The sequence below is a fragment of the Trematomus bernacchii genome, unplaced genomic scaffold (genome assembly GCF_902827165.1).
Source record: "Trematomus bernacchii unplaced genomic scaffold, fTreBer1.1, whole genome shotgun sequence".
Classification (NCBI taxonomy): Eukaryota; Metazoa; Chordata; class Actinopteri; order Perciformes; family Nototheniidae; genus Trematomus; species Trematomus bernacchii.
Window position 1 is genome coordinate 7,151,145 of NW_022987567.1, and position 21,167 is coordinate 7,172,311.

General features: G+C 41.9%; 1 protein-coding gene across 1 annotated transcript in view; it reads left to right on the top strand.

The window, feature by feature from the left end:
- Nucleotides 1-21,167, top strand: part of slc12a2 (solute carrier family 12 member 2) — a 59,180-nt gene that overhangs the window by 22,905 nt on the left and 15,108 nt on the right. The window contains 17 exon segments of the mRNA XM_034125711.1: nt 163-258; nt 2,784-2,923; nt 4,195-4,305; nt 4,870-4,978; nt 5,103-5,227; nt 5,375-5,459; nt 6,236-6,396; nt 6,497-6,604; nt 6,925-7,048; nt 8,665-8,766; nt 12,194-12,298; nt 12,301-12,348; nt 13,924-14,023; nt 14,936-15,047; nt 17,944-18,084; nt 19,063-19,169; nt 20,883-20,962. Coding sequence (XP_033981602.1) covers nt 163-258; nt 2,784-2,923; nt 4,195-4,305; nt 4,870-4,978; nt 5,103-5,227; nt 5,375-5,459; nt 6,236-6,396; nt 6,497-6,604; nt 6,925-7,048; nt 8,665-8,766; nt 12,194-12,298; nt 12,301-12,348; nt 13,924-14,023; nt 14,936-15,047; nt 17,944-18,084; nt 19,063-19,169; nt 20,883-20,962 — 1,854 coding nt within the window.

Below are 21,167 nucleotides of genomic sequence, written 5' to 3' on the forward strand. Positions count from 1 at the left end.
TGTGAAATATCTCCACGGGGCGACACATGTGGCGGGCTTCAGTGCAGCTCGCCTCTGAGGCTGTGCTACTTTTCACAGAGTGTGCCGGACGGCCCGCGAGAAAACTGTTAACAGTGTAGCACATTCCTTCCATTCCCTCTGTTGTCTTCTCTCTCTCTTCAGGTCTCTCCTGTTTGATCGTGGGCATGGCTACCGTGGTGACAACCATCACCGGACTCTCGACCTCCGCCATCGCCACCAACGGATTCGTAAGAGGAGGTAAACACTGCGTTGATTAGTCGAAGCAGAACACAGACCTGTTCCTGCTGTGTCACATTGTAGCATTATGGCCCGTGTGGACATGGAGCCTTTTTGTGAACACCAGTGTCTTTTTCAAATTTATTCCAATAAGAACTAGTGCTAGCCTTCAGTGGCGTCCACCTCCAGAAAAAAAACAGTATTTTTTCAGAGCACTCTCACCCACTTCCAGCGCTCAGAGATGAAAACGTTTCAGAAAAAGTGCCAGGGTGACGTCACTGCATGAAAAGCTTGTGTTTGGCCGTGTCTCTCGGATGGAAACTCTCATAACAAAGACAGAAAAGCCTGTTTGTTGGAGCAGTTCGGCCGGGAGGACACTGGATGTTGCTTATAGTGAGAATCATAGTGTTTCCATGGTATCATTGTCAATTAAAGAGTGCTGGGAGGGGGGGGGGTGTTTTTGCTGCTAGCAGGCGTTCCCCAGCGACCTGCCAGTGCCTTTCTGCCAGAAAAAGTGTCTATGTGCACCCTTATGTGAGTCAGATGAAAGAGGAGAAAATCAATGAGTGTCCTTACTGCATCACTTGATGTTGAAGTGGTGGAGGCAGGGGCAGCTCTCACTGAATCAGGTGACATTTACTCAGTTTCTCTCCTCTGAGACAGAAAGGAGGTCTCATATTTAACCCCCTACCCTGCTAGGACTCTGTCAGAGCGCCTCTGCCTCGTAGACCTCTGTCTCGAATGAGATGATTGACTGGTTAATGACTTTTTATGAGCAAGTCATATGCTAAGAATGGCCGTTTAGACTCCATTAAACTCTGAGGAAGTGTCAAAGGTGATCAGCTAAGCACACAGTTAATTGTTGACTCTTTGTTCACTGATTGGCTCTATCTGAAGCTTTCATCCTTATCACATGCTCTCATCTTAAGTCCTAAATCATTCCAGCTACTGAGCTCAAATATCAACAGATTTATATCCATGACAACTGGGGGCCCATTTCCACCGTGTAATGTGGTTGAAAGCACAGGAAGCAGCATGTGTTTGGACCCTGTGTTGGAATTGTTTGATGTAAATTATGTTGGTTTGGTTTGTGGCAGCACTTGAGTAAACACTACAGATCACAGGGGCTCCATTAGTTTGCTTACAAGCATGGGTGTCCGCGGGGTCTTAAAAAGTATTAAAAGTTAAGGCTATTAAAACGTATTAAACGGCATTTTCCAAGGTATTACATTGTGTAGCTTGTTTTCAATAAGTATATAAATTGTCCAAAGAGGTTGTATTCTACAGTGTGCCTGAATGTAATCATTGCGTAGGTGTGTAGTGTGATTCTGTGTAGTTTATTTATGGCATCCCGTTGGATTTGACGTCATCTGAACAGGACATCGCGCGCTCACTGCTCGATAGCGCGCGAAGGCCCGTTTACGCCGGTTGTTAAACAACATCGTTATGGGGAAATGCAAGTTTGCGTCCAAATGGTTGGAAGATAAGGAGGAAGGACAATCAATACTGTATATAGTAAATGTGAGATGAAGTGTGTCGCCAATGTAACCGGTTAAAACTCCAAGTGGTGATGAGGTCTTAAAATGTATGGAAAGGGTCTTAAAAAAGGTCTTAAAAGGTCTTACATTTTACTTCAGGATTCCTGCATATACCCTGCAAGCATGTATCAGTGTATCCTCCCTGTACCCCTGTTACTATGCAGAGTAATCTACCAGGACTTTCAGGTTGCCCGTATTTGATTGGCCAACTCGGCGCCGTGCTGAAAATTACTTTCAACTGATTACACTTTCAGTGAGATAAGAAACAAATGTCAAAGCAGAGATTATTGGAAGTCGGAAGTTGCTTTAGCAGTGGTAACATTTTGTAAAGTGGTGAGTCATTCTTTACTGTTGAAAGTCTGCCAAATTAGGGCCCTTGTCCACATAACACCTTTTACTGGCAGGGCTCTGCGGAGCACCTCTTCCTAGCATTTATACTATATATATTTTACTTTTTAGTTATTTTATTTCCTATTTTGAGATGTGTATATTTTATGTTCTATTCTGTATAATTTCCACATTATGTGCAATGCCTTGTTTACATGCTGACGTGACGAAAACAACTCCCAAATTAGGATTATTCAAGTCAATCTAAAAATCTAATTTTGTCCATTTACGGAGAATAAAAAAAGTACAACGCTCAGCGGGAGCATCATTCAGGTTGTTTTGGTAGTTTCCATCTGACAAACACGGGCAAAAACAAGCTTCCTCAACTTATCTGAAAATATGTTCAACTTTAGTGCTCAAAGCGGCCACACAAAAAAGTCAAGGAGCTCAGAAAAAAGACGCTTGGTTGACTGAATGTTCTCTGTTCTCATTGGAATCAATTGAGGTTGTTAATACATCGCCAAGACAGACTATGCTAGTGTCACTGCTAAATCATCATACTGTATGTTTAAACAAAACAGTATACATACATTCAATAAAATAATAAGAAATCTGTTTAATTCAACATCTTCTTCACATCAGTTCACTTCCACTAACTTCTGTCCATTTTCCATTTTGCAGGTGGAGCGTATTACTTGATATCGAGGAGTCTGGGTCCGGAGTTTGGAGGATCCATCGGTCTGATCTTTGCCTTTGCCAACGCAGTGGCTGTAGCCATGTACGTGGTGGGCTTCGCTGAAACCGTTGTGGAGCTTCTTGCCGTAAGTCTCTATGTGCCTTTGATGCTCTTAGTTCAGGGGTGTCAAACTCAAGGCCCCGGGGCCAAATCCGGCCCGCGACTTCATTTTCTGTGGCCCCACAAGAGCTCTGAAATAATATAATATGTTTATTATACGGTTACATGGCGATTTACAGAAGCACGTTGCCCATAAACTACATGTCCCACAATGCATCTCAAATTGGACTTTTTAATCTCAGAATTTGACTTTTTTTCTTCAAAATATGCCTTTTTTTCTTAGAATTTCCCCTTTTCCTCGGAATTCAGTTTTTTCTTCTTCAAATTTCACTTTTCTTTTTTTGACTTTTTTCAGAATTTGGCTTTTCTTTTTGAATCATTTTGTGACATTCTCACTGAAGAGACTTGCAATTACTTGCCCTAGACTTCTGCTTTCAGACGTAGTTAATTATGAAGTTATTACCCTATCAGATAATAATCCAATGCAGAGGCAATCATGTAATATAATGCATTATTTTATATATATCAAATATTTATATATGTATTGATATAGTCTTAAAGTTACAACCAGCCCTTTGAGTGCAACCATAATTCCTACGTGGCCCGTGATGAAATTGAGTTTGACACCCCCTTAGTTGGTGTTACTACTCTTCTCTTACTTCCACTTTGACTCTCTTGAGTGGAGTAAACCTGACCTTTCCCATCACCTGCACACAGACAGCTTGCTGCAGAGAGAATTGGTGGCAATGCGACACCCTATGAGCCAAGTTAACTGATACATCACTGTTTATTGGCCCTCCACCTATCCAGCCATCCATTATTATCCTTTAGGGCTGTGGGGGGGGCTGGAACTGATCCATTTGCCTTCACAGCAGCTTCTGCAAAGCACACACAGAGGGAATGATATACCACAAAGACAAACATTGAAACCTACTCACTTTATTTGATGAATTCAGTCTGCTCAAGCCTTGTTTTACTACATTATTATTACATAAAAGTCGACAAATAGGGACTGTTCTGTCATATACAGTATGTTTTGTGTTATGCTGTTGTGCCACATGTATTGTTGACATTTATGTTTAGTGTTGATTTTCTTTTGTTCTGTTATAACGCCTTGTGTGGAATGCTTTGGCAATACTATGTTTAAAATGTGGTCATGCCAATAAAGCCCCTTTGTATTGACTGTGTGAGCTCACCATCATTTGACAGCTGTCTAATCGTCTGTAAAAATCAAGAACTTTAGCCATTGGGTTTTTATTGTTATACTCTTTAACAACTCCATGTTTTGTCTTGCAGGGTGTAGATGCCATCATGACTGATGAAATCAACGATGTCCGCATCATCGGCACCATCACAGTGATCCTTCTGCTGGGCATCTCTGTGGCGGGCATGGAATGGGAGGCCAAGGTAGGAACAAAACCCTATTGCTGGTTAAATGAAGTCTATCTTAAACATTGCTCAAGTGTGGTCCTGGTAACCTGAACTAGGTTAGAAAATGGCAAGAACCTGGCACCTATAAAAATGCCGTCACTATAGTGGCCTATTGACATTTTGAGCCCTTTAAAGAATCAAAAATAAAGCACCGTTTAGGTCTAAAGGCAGAGCAGAGGCATTAGATTCCTGGAAATCCAAATGTTCCCTCGAGCCATCAGACTCGGGACACGCACCATGATTGATTTCAAGATTCAAGATTATTGTCATGTGTACATAGCTACAGTGTAGTTATGACAATGAACATCTTAGGTCACAGGCTCCTCCAACAGTGCAACACAATAAAACCGATACAATAGTGCAAGTAAATAAAATAGAATATAATAGAAATAGTGCAGAATAGTCAAGTAATTGGAATATATATAAGTTGCAAACAGATGAATGTTATGGATTTTCTTTCAAAAGTTCAGGTGTTTGACAGTCATGTTAGTGTAAGAGATCAGCTGTGACTAATAATTTGGTTTGTTTTCTTCTCCGTAGGCCCAGATATTCTTACTCATTGTCCTCATCGCAGCCATCATCAACTACTTCATCGGAACCTTCATCCCCATCAAGTCCAAGGAAGCTTTTGGCTACTTTGGCTACGACAGTATGTCCACACACTTAAATGAAACTAGCTGAAATCAACAGAATGAACATATCTAACTCCTGTGTTGGCACTGAAGAAGGCTGTCCCTGGCCGTACAGTACTCTAATCTCTATCGTATTATCAGGTGCAATCATGTGGGAGAACATGGGTCCGGATTTCCGAGACGAGACGTTCTTCTCCATGTTTGCCATCTTCTTCCCTGCAGCCACTGGTATTCTGGCCGGGGCCAACATTTCAGGAGACCTCGCTGTAAGTCTACTGAGATGATGCTTATGGAATGGATTTAGACTTATTAGATTGACGCTGTCGAACCGAGCAAACTTAAAGGCCTTTTTATAGATAAGAAATCCCATGTTTGTGTAGATCCGATAGCTTTTGTTGTGTTTTTTGTTGCAGGACCCACAGCTGGCCATCCCCAGAGGAACCCTTCTGGCCATCGTGATCACAGGAATAGTGTACCTGGGAGTTGCTATTTCAACAGGTGCAGTGCTATATGTGATTTAGTCTGTAACTTGGAACATCTGTAATTATTTTACATATATCATGAGGTGCTTTCACACCGGAGTACTTTTCCCCGTACTTTTCCCGTTTAGTTCCGATAGTTCCTGGAGTTTTGCGATCACACCAAAAAGAGAACTTAGTTCATGAGAACTTTCCCCCCTTCTTCGTGCCTGCTAGAGAGGTGGTACTTTCCTGGGGAGAAAAAAGTTCCAATTTCTGATTGGCTGGGAGAATTGCAAACCACGCCCCGTAAAACTCGGAAACTTTTTTTTAAGCCGCCATTGTATTTGCTGGCATTAGCATTATTAGCATTAGCATTAGTCCCGTGCACCAACGGAGAGAGACTAACTTATGGCAACACAAAAAAAAACATGGGAGCGGTGGATTGATGAGGAGGTGTCGGCGTTCTGGCGATTTACTCGGAAGGCTTCAGTAGAAGCTGCTGGGAGTCCCAGCAGCTTCTACTGAAGCCAGTCCCCAACTCCGGGGACTTCCGGCCGGGGACTTCGGGTGGCAGTATACGCCGTGAAGTTGTTTTGCGGCCTGCCAGTAAACCCAAAGCAGAAGTGACGTCAGCGGCTTCATTTGCGTAATCTTCCCTCAGGGACTTATTCCGGTGTGAACGTGATCTGCTCTTTAGTTCCATGGGGGAACTAAGTGCTGGGAACTAAGTGCGGCAAAGTACTTGGTGTGAAAGCGGCTATAGTGTGAAAGCGGCTATGGTGTCTAACAGAGTGTCTGTGCATTTCTCACCAGGCTCCTGTATTGTGAGAGACGCCAGTGGGAATGCTAATGACACACTCAGTTCTGAGTTCATAACCAACTGCACAGACGCTGCCTGCAAATTCGGCTTTGATTTCTCTTCGTGTAAGAACGATGCTGCCGGCTGCAAATTTGGACTCATAAATGACTTCCAGGTATGAAGGGTGCTCAGCCAGGAGACGAGGTCTGGAGAGGTCATAAGAATTGCTGTTTGTCGGGTGTAAAAAGTCTAATTCACATTCGTGTTTGTTTCAGGTGATGAGCATGGTTTCTGGTTTCGGGCCCATCATCTCTGCTGGAATCTTCTCGGCCACTCTGTCCTCCGCTCTGGCCTCGTTAGTCAGCGCTCCCAAAGTTTTCCAGGTAAGATCTGACACAACGTGCATTAAGGCACCTAACGAATTACACTAACAACCCTCAAGATTCAAAGATTCATTATTGTCATATACACGTAGCTTCAGAGTAGTTATGGCAATGAAACTTAACTTAAGTCCCAGGCTCATCCTAACACACAACATAAATACATGTAAATAGAATAAGATAAACAAGAACAGAACGTAAAATGAAATGCTGTACAGTGAAACAATATACTGTTAAGAGCAATTTACCTATAGATTTGGCTAACAGTACATTTTGTAGTTTTTTAACATGAACACCTAACACTCTTTGTTATTTTTCCACAGGCTTTGTGTAAGGACAACATTTACCCCGGCCTGGGCATGTTCGCCAAAGGCTACGGCAAGAACAAACGAGCCCCTGAAGGATACATCCTGACCTTCATCATCGCTCTGGCCTTCATCCTCATCGGTACGGCTGCACACACTACTCACTAGTCATTATATCTCTGAGTTACCAATAACCCCCACTTAGTATGACCCAAAAATCTAGGGGTGGTAGTGTTTCAATCAAGAGAACGTTACTTGAGAGGACATCTGGCAGTGACCATAAGGACAAATTAAGATAGTGGTTAATTGGGGCATTTACAATGAATTGAATAAGGCTGTAAGGCCCCCTGAGACAAATGGTTAATTTGTGATATTAGCATTGGATTGATTGAGGACATTTAAATGACCTTTTTAATAAGTGAATAATGAATAGGTACTTTGGTTTGAATAGACCAATTAGTTCAAGTTTGTCCCTTAATTTCCTATAATTAGTGCCAAATTACACAGTTATTCCCTGCAAACTGTTTTGAACATTATTATGAATAATTACGAAATAATGGTCCCCTATAAAAAGGCATTATGCTTATATGCAGATACAGAGCATGGTCTGATGGGGCGAGAATCATTCCATCAGAAGTATCTCAACCCAATTGGTACCAATGTTATAGATATAATATTGTGCACTGGTCCCAAGTATTTGATGGTGGAAACCAGAGTTTCCGTTAGCCGGTAATTACCGGACTATGACCGGTATAATATGCTGAAGACCGGCAAATCTAAATCTCTCCGGTCAAAATAATTTCCCCTTAGCGCAATACCGCATCAATTGCGCCACTTATGTGACAGACAAGAAGAGTCAATGCGCTACATGCACAGTCACTTCCTTTCTAATGTCTGACATTTAATGTGGAGAAAGAGATGTATCCTCCTGAAGGGGACATTTTGACCCCTCATGTAAACAAATGCTTAATGCTGCGCTAAACTTTTGCCGCCACATCCCATTGCCAAGCAACGCTTATAGGTGTCCTTTTGATACGCAGGCAGTCGTATCATTAACTAGAACTAGCTAGATCTGATCGATATGGACATAAACGCGAGTAATCTGACGAGAGAGATAGAGATCAGAGAGCAGATCAGCTGCTGCTGACGTAGACACGCAGCTCTGCATGATCACAGCTCCGCCCGCTGTGACGGACCGGTGAGCGGAGCAAAACACACACTTCAAGTTATACCTAACACACTTAGCTATTTGATCTACCTCTGGAACAAGCTAAACTAGTTATAAATATATATATTTGTTCTTCACTGTCGGGTCACTCATTACTGGATCAGTGAGCTGCATGAGAGGGACGGGCTGTCAGGAGAGAGAGGGGGAGAGAGAGAGAGAGGCTCCATTTATTATCCAAAGTTACTGTACACTTTTGAATAATGTAGTTAATCTACTATAATTAGTTTGTTTTATATATAGTCGTTATCAATTTGTTTTAAAGCTCAATAAATAACAAAGAAGACCTTTGACCGGCACTTTTCTCATTTTGTCCGGAAGATTTAAACTTTAACGGACATGTTGACCGGCGAAAAGAAATTCGGAAACTCTTGTGTAAACTGTGAAGAATTGTCCGATGTATTGACCTACAGACTCAAATAAATCCAATTAATAGCCTTTTGTTTTCCTCTTGCAAACGAATGAGGAAAAGAGGACAGGACATGTGACAGTGATTCATTTTAATTGTACCGTTTCATGTGTTGTTCTTGCAGCTCAGTTGAACATTATTGCCCCCATCATCTCCAACTTTTTCTTGGCTTCCTACGCCTTGATCAACTTCTCCGTGTTCCACGCTTCACTGGCTAACTCCCCAGGTAAGATCAAAAGCAGAGAAATGTGCAGAGTTGTAGAGTTAGGATCATTAGAGATTGTTAAAAACCAGTCATATGGTTTTTAACAATGATTGGAAATGATGGGATTCAAAAGGAATCACATGTCTAAGTGCTCTCACAGCTTAGAGTCTTAACGGATCAGAAGCCAGATAGATGTCCTGCAGTAGCACTCGCATGAACAACTCAAATTTCTATTCTGTAAACTTTTAGGGTGTTTTCAAATGTTTCCAAAATCAAAGCTTTAGATTTTTTTGTTATTCAAATTGTTAGGATTTCACTTTGACAGAACAGCAAGCCTTGTCCAACATCAAAGTTAACGTTTTACTTAAACCAATTACTCCATACTTCCTTTACTGTCATTGTAGCGATGACGCAGTGTTATTTAATATCGTTGAAAATGACATGAAATCCCAGTGCAGTGATCGTCTGTTGGTGGTCAGTTGTTTTTGATTCCCATATGCTCCAATCACTACATGACTATACAGATCATTAAAATATACTACTACTATTGTTCCCAACAGATGACTAATTTTATTCAATGCGCTGAGTCATAGTTATGAGTCATGGTTTAGTGTTGTATTGGAGCAATAGGCATTTTTATTTGTATTGAGCTGTTTTGTCTGGCATCAGAACAGTTACCTGGTAGCATCATCTACAGCAGGGGTGTCAAACTCAAATACACAGTGGGCCAAAATTAAAAAATCGGTACTAGTCGAGGGCCGGACTGGTTCAATGTTTATTGCAAAACTTATTGAAATGAACTTATTGCACAGTCATTTCTTATGATTAGATTTTCCCACAGGCCAGCAACAGCTTCAAAAAAACTATTTCCCTCAAAGAGAAAACCAAACATGCCCTGTTGTCTCAAGAAAGAAAGTGCAGAAGGAAACATCCATGTAAACTCAGTGTGCTGCTCTGTGATGCTAGTTCAAGCCAGATACTTGGCATCTCATCTTGGGTGCAAGTTCATCAATGTTTGGGCTCAGGCTCTGAGCTGAGGAGACCCTCAGGATTGAGTGAAGGTGTGCGTGCAATATACCGGAGGGCCAGATCTAATAGTAATTAAACATTATCCTGCGGGCCGAAATTAAATCCACCAAGGGCCTGATTTGGCCCCCGGGCCTTGAGTTTGACACATGTGATCTACAGCTACAGAGAAATACCTGAACGTATCAGCAGCCTTTTCACAGGTGATGCTGTAGCGTGCAAAACATCTGTACTTTTTGGTGGGTATTTTAATAAAAAAATCCAGATTGGTATTGCCCTCCAATGGCTTCTATCCAGGATAGTTTTGCTTATATTTGTCCATGTTTTGAGATATGTGTCTGTGCCTTCAATCCACTGAGTTTAACTGTGATAGATTTGTACAAAAATAAAACCATGAACACTTGAACAGACACTGTTTCCAGAAAGAGTGTTACTGTCTTTTGAATAGCGAAGAAGACCAATGAACAAATAAGATTAGCCGGCTTCTGGAAACCACTTAAGGATTAACTTTAATTTCCATAGCTCATGTGACGAAAGGTCATAATGAACCTTTGTCTTGTTAATGAGCTCTGGGAAAGAAGATCAGAGAGGATCAGGTGTGAGTGGATAACAAGTCTGTAATGGCTCTATCGTGGTTAATTATCTCTCTCGCTGTCTCCTTTCAGCTGTCGTATCAATGTTATAGATATAAATAGTTTTCACACCGGAGTACTTTTCCCAGTATAGTTCCGATATATAGTTCAGAAAATGTGCGTTCACACCAAAAAAAAATCGGAACTAGAACTTAGTTCATGAGAACCTTTTCACCCCCTTTCAGTCCCTGCAAGAGAGCAGGTACTTTCGTGGGAGAAAAAGGTTCCCATTTCTGATTGGCTGGGCGAATTGCAAACCACGCCCAGTAAAACTCAAAAAAGTTTTGTGAAGCCGTCATTTTATTTTCCTCGCATTAGCATTATTAGCATTAGCCCCGCGCACCAACGGAGAGAGACTAACTTATGGCAACACAAAAGAACACATGGGAGCGGTGGAGATGAGGAGCTGTCAGCGTTTCTGGAGATTTACTCTGAAGGCTTCAGTAGAAGCTGCTGGGAGTCCCAGCAACTTCACGGCGTACACGGCAGTATACGGCCGGGACTTCGGGTGGCAGTATACGCCGTGAAGTTGTTTGCGGCCTGCCGGTAAACCCAAAGCAGAAGAAGAAGAAGTGACGTCAGCGGCTTCATTTGCCTAATCCTCCCTCAGGGATTTATTCCGGTGTGAACGCGATCTGTACTTAGTTCATGAGAACTAAAGAGTTCTGATGAACTAAGTTCTGATGAACTTAGTACGGCAAAGTACTTGGTGTGAAAGCGCCTATTGTAATAGATCTGAGTCAGGACATGTGATATATGTAACAAGTTGCTGGTGCAAAGAAAGGTGTAAGTACCTTATCATAGTTTGTCAAATTGAATAAAACCACCAACCAAAGCTGTTTCTATCTTTTCAAATGTCTGATCTTAACTCCATCTGATACATAGTGTAGAAAGATTTGGTCTGATAAGGGATTCAGTAATACTTTAGATTACATTTTTCCTGGAAAGAAGTGGAAACTTAAATCTAAGACACAGACGGTGAAACGCAGACGATCGCATGGTGCGCACATGTGAGGAAATATTTCCATTTCTTTGGACTGACACTGAGAATATCTTACTGAAATGCATCTCCAGTAGTGGATCGTTCTGTATATTGAGTTGTTTGCTTTTTCCCTCCTCAATACCAAAGCTCTAGCAGAACTCCAGGTACAGATTCTCTATCGGCTTCTATTTCCTCCAGCCAGGTCATAAAATCACACGGACTTAAATGGTACACGACTAAATTAGAGGCGAGCAGTAATACACACATTATCTTGTGGATTGTACTGCCTCTGCAAACTCTTCCACCCATTCGGTGTTCTCTCCCCGCTCATGGGGCTGAGACGATGTACCCTTTATGTCCTGTGCTTTGATTTAGCCTCTTGTCATTGTGTAACTGCACACAGTATCCCATCACTAAATCCTCCTAGTCTAGTTTTCTGTGGAACCCAGTAAACCACATACGGCGTCTAATAGCTGGTATAACCTTCAGGCTGCTAACTCCCGTTTGTTAACCTCAACACATATCCAACCATAAACGTTATCCATGCATTTAACAGCAACATGAACTATTCTAAGACCATGTTAACATCTATGACAATGTCTCCTCTCCACAATATGTCCTAATTTCAAACAACAGGTCCGACTTAATTGGGTTAAGGAGTCCTTGACTTTACTCAACCTTAACATGAATGCATCTCCTCACTTTTACCATTATTATTAATATTGCAAACATTATGAAACGGTTTGTGACGAGCTCTCTTGAGGGGTTTTGTTGGCGATGTCGTGACATGTTTTCCTCGGTGCTGCAGGATGGCGTCCCAGCTTCAAATACTACAACATGTGGGTGTCTCTGGCCGGAGCGGTCCTGTGCTGCGTGGTGATGTTCGTCATCAACTGGTGGGCGGCTCTGCTCACCACGTCATCGTGCTGGGGCTGTTCATCTACGTCAGCTACAAGAAGCCAGGTGAACTACTTTTCTGTTTTCTAACATATGGATCCATGGAGTAACTAGAAAACTATTTTGTGCTTTTGGCCACAGCTGACTATACATGTACTGGACTTCTTTCTGCAGATTGATATGACTAAACATGGTCTTTGATCAGAGCATTCTTAGCAATAGTTTGTTATACCTAGCAACAGTCTGATATTAAGAAATAACAGACTGCAGAATTTCCAAACTGAACAATCAGACATGAGTATTAAACTAAACCATCAAACCTTTTTACTCGACCAATCATTTCAAAATCGCTGAAGCTATGTTCACATGATACAACAAGTAGATATCTAACAAATTATGATTCTTGACCAAAACGATCAAATGTATTAATATTCCTTGTTAGATGATAAACATATTTAGTCTGTGGTCAGTGAGCACAGCACAGATTAATACGAAACTAGCATATTTTGTTTCAGAACATAAACTTTTTTTCAATACAAATATTTCAATATTTTGATAATGAGCTAAATATCTGACAAATCTAAATATGTTGTTTAATGCACACAATACTCCATCAGAGAAAACTATGCCTTATCCTGGAAGAAGTTTGACAAACTAATATTTTATTTTCAAGAACAAAAGCTTAGAAAATATTAGATAGATGTAGATCAGGGGTCAAACTGTGGCCTCACAAGAGCTCTGAAAGAATATAATATGTTTATTATACGGTTACATGGCGATTTACAGAAGCACATTGCCCATAAACTACGATGTCCAACAAGTGCATCTCAAATTTGACTTTTTCTCAGAATTTGACATTTTTTTATGCCACGTTTTTTTCTTCAAAATGTCACTTGTTTTTTTGGACTTTTTTTCTCCAGAATTTGGCTTTCTTTTAAATCATTTTGTGACATTCTCACTGAAGAGACTTGCAATTATTTGCCCTAGACTTCTTCTTTCAGACGTAGCTAATTATGAAGTTTATTACCCTATCCGATAATAATCCAATGCAGAGGCAATAATGTAATATAATACATTATTTTATATATATTAATATTTATATATGTATTGATATAGTCTTAAAGTTACAACCAGCCCTCTGAGTGCAACCATAATTCCTACGTGGCCCGTGATGAAATTGAGTTTGACACCCCTGATGTAGATGAACTACAACAGAGCTCATGGGGTGTTAAATACATTTGAAGATGCTCTAAATATGTGTTACAGACCATCAAACACTCATCATAATGTCTTGTATTCCTTTCTTTCTGAATGTGTTATTGCACATATAGAATTGCTAACAAATAACAGACAGAAATGACTGGGCCTTGTGTGTGCCGTGGCATTTAAAAAATGTTGCCTGTTTCTATCATAAAGCGAAACTAGTAAACAAGTGTGACTGAATACATCCCTGCTTCCACAACACACATCTGTGCACCTCTGCAAACACAAAGCAGCTCTGAACACACACCTGTGTGCACACGCAGTTTGACACGCAGCTACACACACATGCGAGGCCTTCCCTTGCCTGTGACACCACATGGGTCAGTGCTCTCTGTAAACACGCTGTGTGTTTCTGCCCGCATGCGTCCTCCTCTCCAGATGTGAACTGGGGCTCCTCCACCCAGGCGCTGACCTACCACCAGGCCCTCACACACACTCTGCACCTCAGCGGAGTGGAGGACCACGTCAAGAACTTCAGGTACAAAACACAGCCACGCACCCCCACTAGACACACACACATCTGCAGTTACCAGCATTACAGTTGGACTAGGCTAATTGTAGTTTCTATTTAAACAAGGACCATGCATACAAATAAAGTTTTATGCCAGAGTTTAGCGAATAGCTCATTCCATCTGCAGTCCTGTATCTTATTACGTATTTCACCATATACAGCAAATCATAATCAGGCAGACATCTGTTAGCATGCTGAAATATAAGCGATAGCCTTGTTTCAGTGTTGATATATTACATTTGTTTACTTTACATTTCATTTAGTCAAAGCTTTTATTCATTTAGTCGAAGCTTTTATTCAAAGTAACTTGCGGTGCATTTAACCCACGAAGAAACAAACATAATAAAGCAAGAATCCTTCAAGATCAATCGCTTTGAATAATCAAAACCATTATATTATTTATGATTAATATCCTCCCAGGATGTTGTTTCTGTTGCTTATAATATAAATAAAACAATCATTTAGTAGCTTTGGAAGATGTCTGTCCTGTGCTGATTCATGATGTTGAACACACCTAAAGCAGGTAGGATTATTTCCAATTGATATCCAGCGTGTAGCACACTGGGGACGTATCGGAGATTATGTTGCCAGGGCAGCAGAGCGAGCAGAGATTAAAGTCTCTGGTTGTCTTCAGGGAGACTCTTAGCTCCTTCTTGTCTTCTCTCACTGCCTCCATTAAATCTCACGGTGCTTAACATATTCTCTTTGATGTGCGCTACTCTGCTCCGTATTTGTCCTGTGCTAAAGACCAGAGGTCACCGTGAAGGTCAGGGCGAAGAGGCGCTGCACTTTTAGAAGCTAGTCATGCTGTTAATGTCAGAATGAAATGGTGATGTATACAGTAGAAATGCTGATGTGCGTGTGTGTGTGTGTGTGTAGACCCCAGTGTTTGGTGATGACGGGATACCCCAACTCTCGCCCTGCTCTCCTGGATCTGGTCTACAGCTTCACCAAGAACGTGGGCCTGATGATCTGCGGTCACATCCGCACGGTGAGGAGAAACCCTCTGGTTGGCCTTTAGTTGATGTTAACAGTGAACAGAAATTAACTTGCTTGTCGCGACAAAACTCCCAATGAACAGTCGCTTAGGGGCTAAGGTTGCCTCATCGCTTTGAGGCGTTTCAAAGAGTCCTGTAGTGACGTCATAGTTTAACGATGTTTCATGACTCAAATAAACAACAACAACTTCAACTGTCCACACATGTTAGCGCCAGCTCAGGCCACCTGTTGTTTGCTGGGAATTTTGTTTTGACAAGAGGGTGTCAAAACAAAATTCCCAGCAAACAACAGGTGGCCTGAATACCAATAAACCACACCCATGTGACCATTGCCGTGAATTGTAATTAAATACAAATGTGCGCAATCTAAAATAATAACAATAATGGAAATAATTAACTCGGGCTAAATAAGCATTTTGGCTCCTACCCTCATCGTTGGGGATGTTGTTTTGAAGTGGAAGTAAATAAATAATAATAATCATCTTCCCGATACAGCACTCTTCATGAAGCTATGTTCAAAAATCTGATCATGCTCCAAAATAACATCTGCCAAAAGTACTTCAGGGGGCGGAGCATTTCCAAGTGCAGTTAAACTTAAACAGCTTCAACCTAACGAGCATACTTTTTGAATAGTAAAAATGAGAAGCTTGATTTAAAGTCTGCACATTAAACTGTAAGCATGCACAGCACATAGTAAAATGACTCCATGTATTCTCCATCACACTATTGCACTGTCGGAGCCAAAGTGTTACTGCAGTCAAAGATCTTATTTTGAATTATCTCTCTGTGTGATGTATCTAATTCAGCCCTTATGTTAATTATAGAGTCATAATTCCATAACCATTCATTCTTTATTGTAAAACCTCTCTTTTATAAATGAAGTGTTCATGTTAACCCTTTTCCCATGTATTAAACCGATAGCTAACTCCCCACATGGCACATTCCACATAGTTCGTGTTGTTTGAATGAATGGATTGTGTTTGCCTGTGATATGGTAGAAGGTTAGTTTCTATCTGAATATGCCATGGTAAATACAGCCTGTGCAGATAACTGCTTTATTTCTGTTTCATTCTAGTCAGGTCTCATTAGGTCCGGTTAACTTCACCTTGAATATTCCCACAATGCTGCACTGTGGGCTTAACACCATGATGTGACGCCTGGATCGGATTACAGCTGTACATGTATCACTTAGTAGATGTGTAAAGTCCTCACTTTACTCTATGGCGCATTTCCACTGCAGGGCCTCGCACGGCTTAGTACGGTATAGTTAGGCCTTGGTAGGCCAGGCTCACTTTATGCTGCGTTTCCATTACAGTTTAGGAACTGGGGTAGTAACTATAGTAACGCAGTGTAGGCGGAGCCGTGACATCATCTTCAATGAGAAATACAAAACCAACATCAGCCGTTAGCTGTTAGCCCTCAGAGCTCACAGCTCCTCATATCTGTTCAGAAACTAGACAAAAGTGAAACAAGTACAAACCACAGACTGCTGTGTCATGGCGAATACAGTCGCTGGTTTATTTATGTCTGTAGGCCGTTGTTGTGAGTGTGGACGGTCGGAGAATATACAACGTTAGCTTAGCCGATCTCCATTTAGAAAACACGCATTTTAAAAGGTGTTTCGCCTGCCGTCTGTCTGCAGACTTGACAAAGCATTAATTCATGGTTTTTACTAACCGGTATCATATTTGTTACTTCGGCATCATTTTGAAAGTGTATTACAATTAAATCACGGTCAAATATGTTCATTTTGTTTTAGTTGCCAGCGATTCTCTCACTAGTTTAGCATACTCAGACCGGTTGTTGGCCCGGAAAGAACCTGGATTTTGGAGAGCCAGAAAAACTGTGAAAAAGTACCCGTTAGCCGGAACTACCCCTAGTGGAAACGCAACCAAAAACGGGCCGGGTTTGGCACGGCACACTTAAACCGTGCTACGCGCTGCAGTGGAAATGCGCCATTAGTGAAGTCTAGTTAGTGTCAGACTAACGATTCAACAAATGAAGTTACTCTTCTCTATTTACTAAGAAAGTTTGTCACTTCTTGTCATTTCTTTGACATGTAATGAGTTCACACTTATGTTTGGGCCCTTTGATGGTCAGGTACATTATACTTAACTATCCATTTCTATGACCTACCATCTCCAATCAAGTCATATTCAACATGCTCAGCTTATTTTTCAGTCATTCAACAGCATTACACTTGTTTTCACAACTGTCGCCTGAGTAGTACTGGATTAAATAAAAACAATACAGCTGATAATACTTTTCAATACAAACATGTCTTTTAAATATGTGAATATAAGTAAAAACGTGCCAATATTGGCTTTTTGAGCCGTAACAAGGCCAATTTCAAAGTAAGGATGATCTCCTGCAACAGTTACTTATCATGCTTCCTGTTCTTGCTCTGAGGAAGTTCATTGTTTATTTAATTTAAGATCATTTTCTCTTTAACGCTTCATCACAGTTGTGGGATGTCTTACCTGAGTTTTGACGGAGGTATGAGCACATCACTGGTCCTCAGCGGAAACAGTTGATGCGTTTGTTCCACTCCTGAATACACGGTGTAAAAACCTTTTGCAAATCCCCTGCCAGCATAACTGCTCCACAATGGGAGGCCATTTTAAATTGTATGAATGCAGGCTCTGTGCAGTGAAGCAGCTCTGTGTTTCTGATCTGTTAAACGTTGTAAACATCCTCAGCTAATGGCACTACAGATTCCTCTCTGAAGAGCAGCTTTACAAGTGCTTTTCTTCAGAAATAAACAACGATTTTGAAGAGGAGATTCCGAGTGAAATAAGCTTTCTGTGATGACTAACCTGTTTAAATATAGACGTACAGTATTCCACGCAGGGCTGTGAGATGAGTTACATTTTCTGTGTGTGTCCACAGGGCTACAGGAGGCCAAACTTCAAAGACCTGGCTAACGATCAGGCGCGGTACCAGCGCTGGCTCCTGAAGAACGAGACCAAGGCCTTCTACACACCGGTGTTTGCAGAGGACATGAGGCAGGGCGCTCAATACCTGCTGCAGGTAGGAGGACAGTTTCAACCAATCACTGACAGGCAAACACTGTTCAAGACTCCAACAACTCTGTTTGTTGCTGTTGATGAGCACATGTTTATTATGGCACATTCTATAAAAATACACAACGATATTACTTAAGAAATGTTTCTTGAATCACAGCAGCTTCGTTTGCAACTTCAAACAAGGACAAATATTAAGACACAATACAAGTGAAAGAGACATTTAAACTAGGGCTGTCAAGTTAACGCGTTAATAAAACAATTTTTTAACGCCACTAATTATTTTAATGTGCATTTAACGCATGTGTATTTGTCCAACCATATATCGAGCCCACTCGTCGATTTCCAATGATTTAATGTAATTGTTTGCCTGTCTGGCCATCGTAATCGGGCTCTTTGAAGATCCAAAAATCCATGGTTTTCTTTAATTTCTGATCGAATTGGCAAAAACTTCAGAATTCGTATTGACCGCCATTCAAATGACAGCGTTGTTTTCCCCCAAAAGTGGGCGGGGCCGTCATTTTCGCCCGGAAGTGACGTAGGTGTTACTCTCATCTATTAGATATAAACCGTTTAAATAGTTTCCAAAAGGAATGAAGAATTGGGAAAACACAAATGACAGAAATCAGTTGGGATTATTTTATATTTTGTTGTTGCCTACAACTCTCATGGAAAGACTCAAATCAAAATGTGTTTCTCTTCATCTTTCTGGAGTGCCTACTCTAATCTCCAAGCCCATTGGTTACTAATGAACATCACATGAGTATAGTTTCATTCTAAAAACAGTCAGATCATTTGGGACTATTTTAAGCTGCTGATTAATCTACATTTGCTATAGTGAGTATTTGTGGCAGCGGGGTGGTGTATGTGGGAGTCTAAATATATGTGTTCATGCTAGTTGAGGACACATGACTCCTAGGAATGTATCCAGCCTTGTTGAATCAGAGTGCAGGACTGATTGAGTTTGATTTCTCGCCCCCTCCAGGCTGCTGGTCTGGGCCGCCTGAAGCCCAACATGCTGGTGATGGGCTTCAAGAACGACTGGAGGGACGGAGACATGATGAACGTGGAGACCTACATCAGCATGATCCAGTAGGTGGAGCCTAGAGAAACTCCCTCTGGAGGAAACAGGGGTTTAGCCTTTGCAAAAAAAAAAAATGAAAACTTTATTTTTGTATCTGGATTAGATTATTCTTTCCCTCCCTGTAAATGACTTAGATTAGGTTTTTTTTGTACAATTTGAGATGTATTTAACATATTTATGTAGTAAATTCGACATAGGATTTAAGTTATTTGATCAAAAACTACTGGGAGAACAATTTTGTAATAAGTAGGGATGCTCCGATCGATATCGACCGATACTCACTCTCTGCCGATCGATCGGTGCTCTCTATAAAGGCCGATTAGGAGACCCGATCACATGACGTAAAATACATGACACTTTTCTCTGTGCGCGGCAAAACAAGCTCGCCAAAATGGCTTCACTAGTCTGGTAGTATGTTAAGGTGTCCGAAAAAGACAATAAAATAGCGGTATGCAACGTGTGTGTAAAGCAGAAATCCTGCAGCTCCACCCGCTGTGAGGGACCGGTGAGCGGAGCAAAACACACATTAAGAGTTAGACCTAACACACTTAGCTATTTTATCTACCTCTGGAACAAGCTACACTAGTTATAAATATATTTATTCTTCACTGTCGGGTCACTCATTACTGGATCAGTAAGCTGCATGAGATACTGACAGGCTGTCAGGAGAGAGAGAGAGGGGGAGAGAGGAAAAGAGAGCGCTTCCGCTCATTTCTCCCGTGTTATTATCCAAAGTTAATGTAAACTTGAATAATGTACTTCATTTGAATGTAATAATTATGTTGGTTGTTGTTTGTGGAAGCGCCAGTGAATGAGCCCCATTAACTGAGTTTTAAACATCACTTTAAATGGAAGATCCCCATAGGCCCCGCCCACTCGATCGGATCGGCAATCGGTATCGGCCGATACTGTAATGTCCATTAGTGAGGGTCAGGGTTAGGACACGCAATCGTCACTTTGACCTAGAAGTTAGTACTGCTGGTGCTCTGGGAACAGAACAGGGTCCCCCCCCCCATGTGAAGCCTGTTTCCCAGCAGCAGTCATGTGAGTGTGAGTGAAGGAGTTACTGATTGTAACATTAAGGGATTACTGCATTAGAGCTGAAGATCAGGGATGCTTCATTAAAATCACGCTAATCTCTCAGCAATGTGCCCTCTCCCTCCGCTGAGACACAGAGTCCACACCACCCTCTCTCCCTCCGCTGAGACACAGAGTCCACACCACCCTCTCTCCCTCCGCTGAGACGCAGAGTCCACACCACCCTCTCTCCCTCCGCTGAGACGCAGAGTCCACACCACCCTCTCTCCCTCCCCGCTGAGACGCAGAGTCCACACCACCCTCTCTCCCCTCCGCTGAGACGCAGAGTCCACACCACCCTCTCTCCCTCCCCTGAGACGCAGAGTCCACACCACCCTCTCCCTCCGCTGAGACGCAGAGTCCACACCACCCTCTCTCCCTCCGCTGAGACGCAGAGTCCACACCACCCTCTCTCCCTCCGCTGAGACGCAGAGTCCACACCACCCTCTCTCCCTCCCCTGAGACGCAGAGTCCACACCACCCTCTCTCCCTCCCCTGAGACGCAGAGTCCACACCACCCTCTCTCCTCCTCTGAGACGCAGAGTCCACACCCCCTCTTCCCTTCATGTGTGCACCTGCTGTCCTATCTGTCCCCCTGTTGAACCGTCCATCATTTTTTTTTATTTCTCTGTTCTCCTCCCCAGTGATGCCTTTGACTTCCAGTTTGGTGCTGTTATTCTGCGCCTGAAGGAGGGGCTCGATGTGTCTCATATCCAAGGACAAGGTATAAAACACACACACACACACACACACACACACACACACACACACACACACACAACACATGGTCAGGGAAGCGTTCAGATATATTTGACGTGTAAACACATATGCCATACGTTTTCAATGTCACAAGTCAAATAATCAAATTGAAAGCCAACAACCATATTGTTCTCTAATCTAATTGTTGTTGTTTTGAACTCACCTCACTT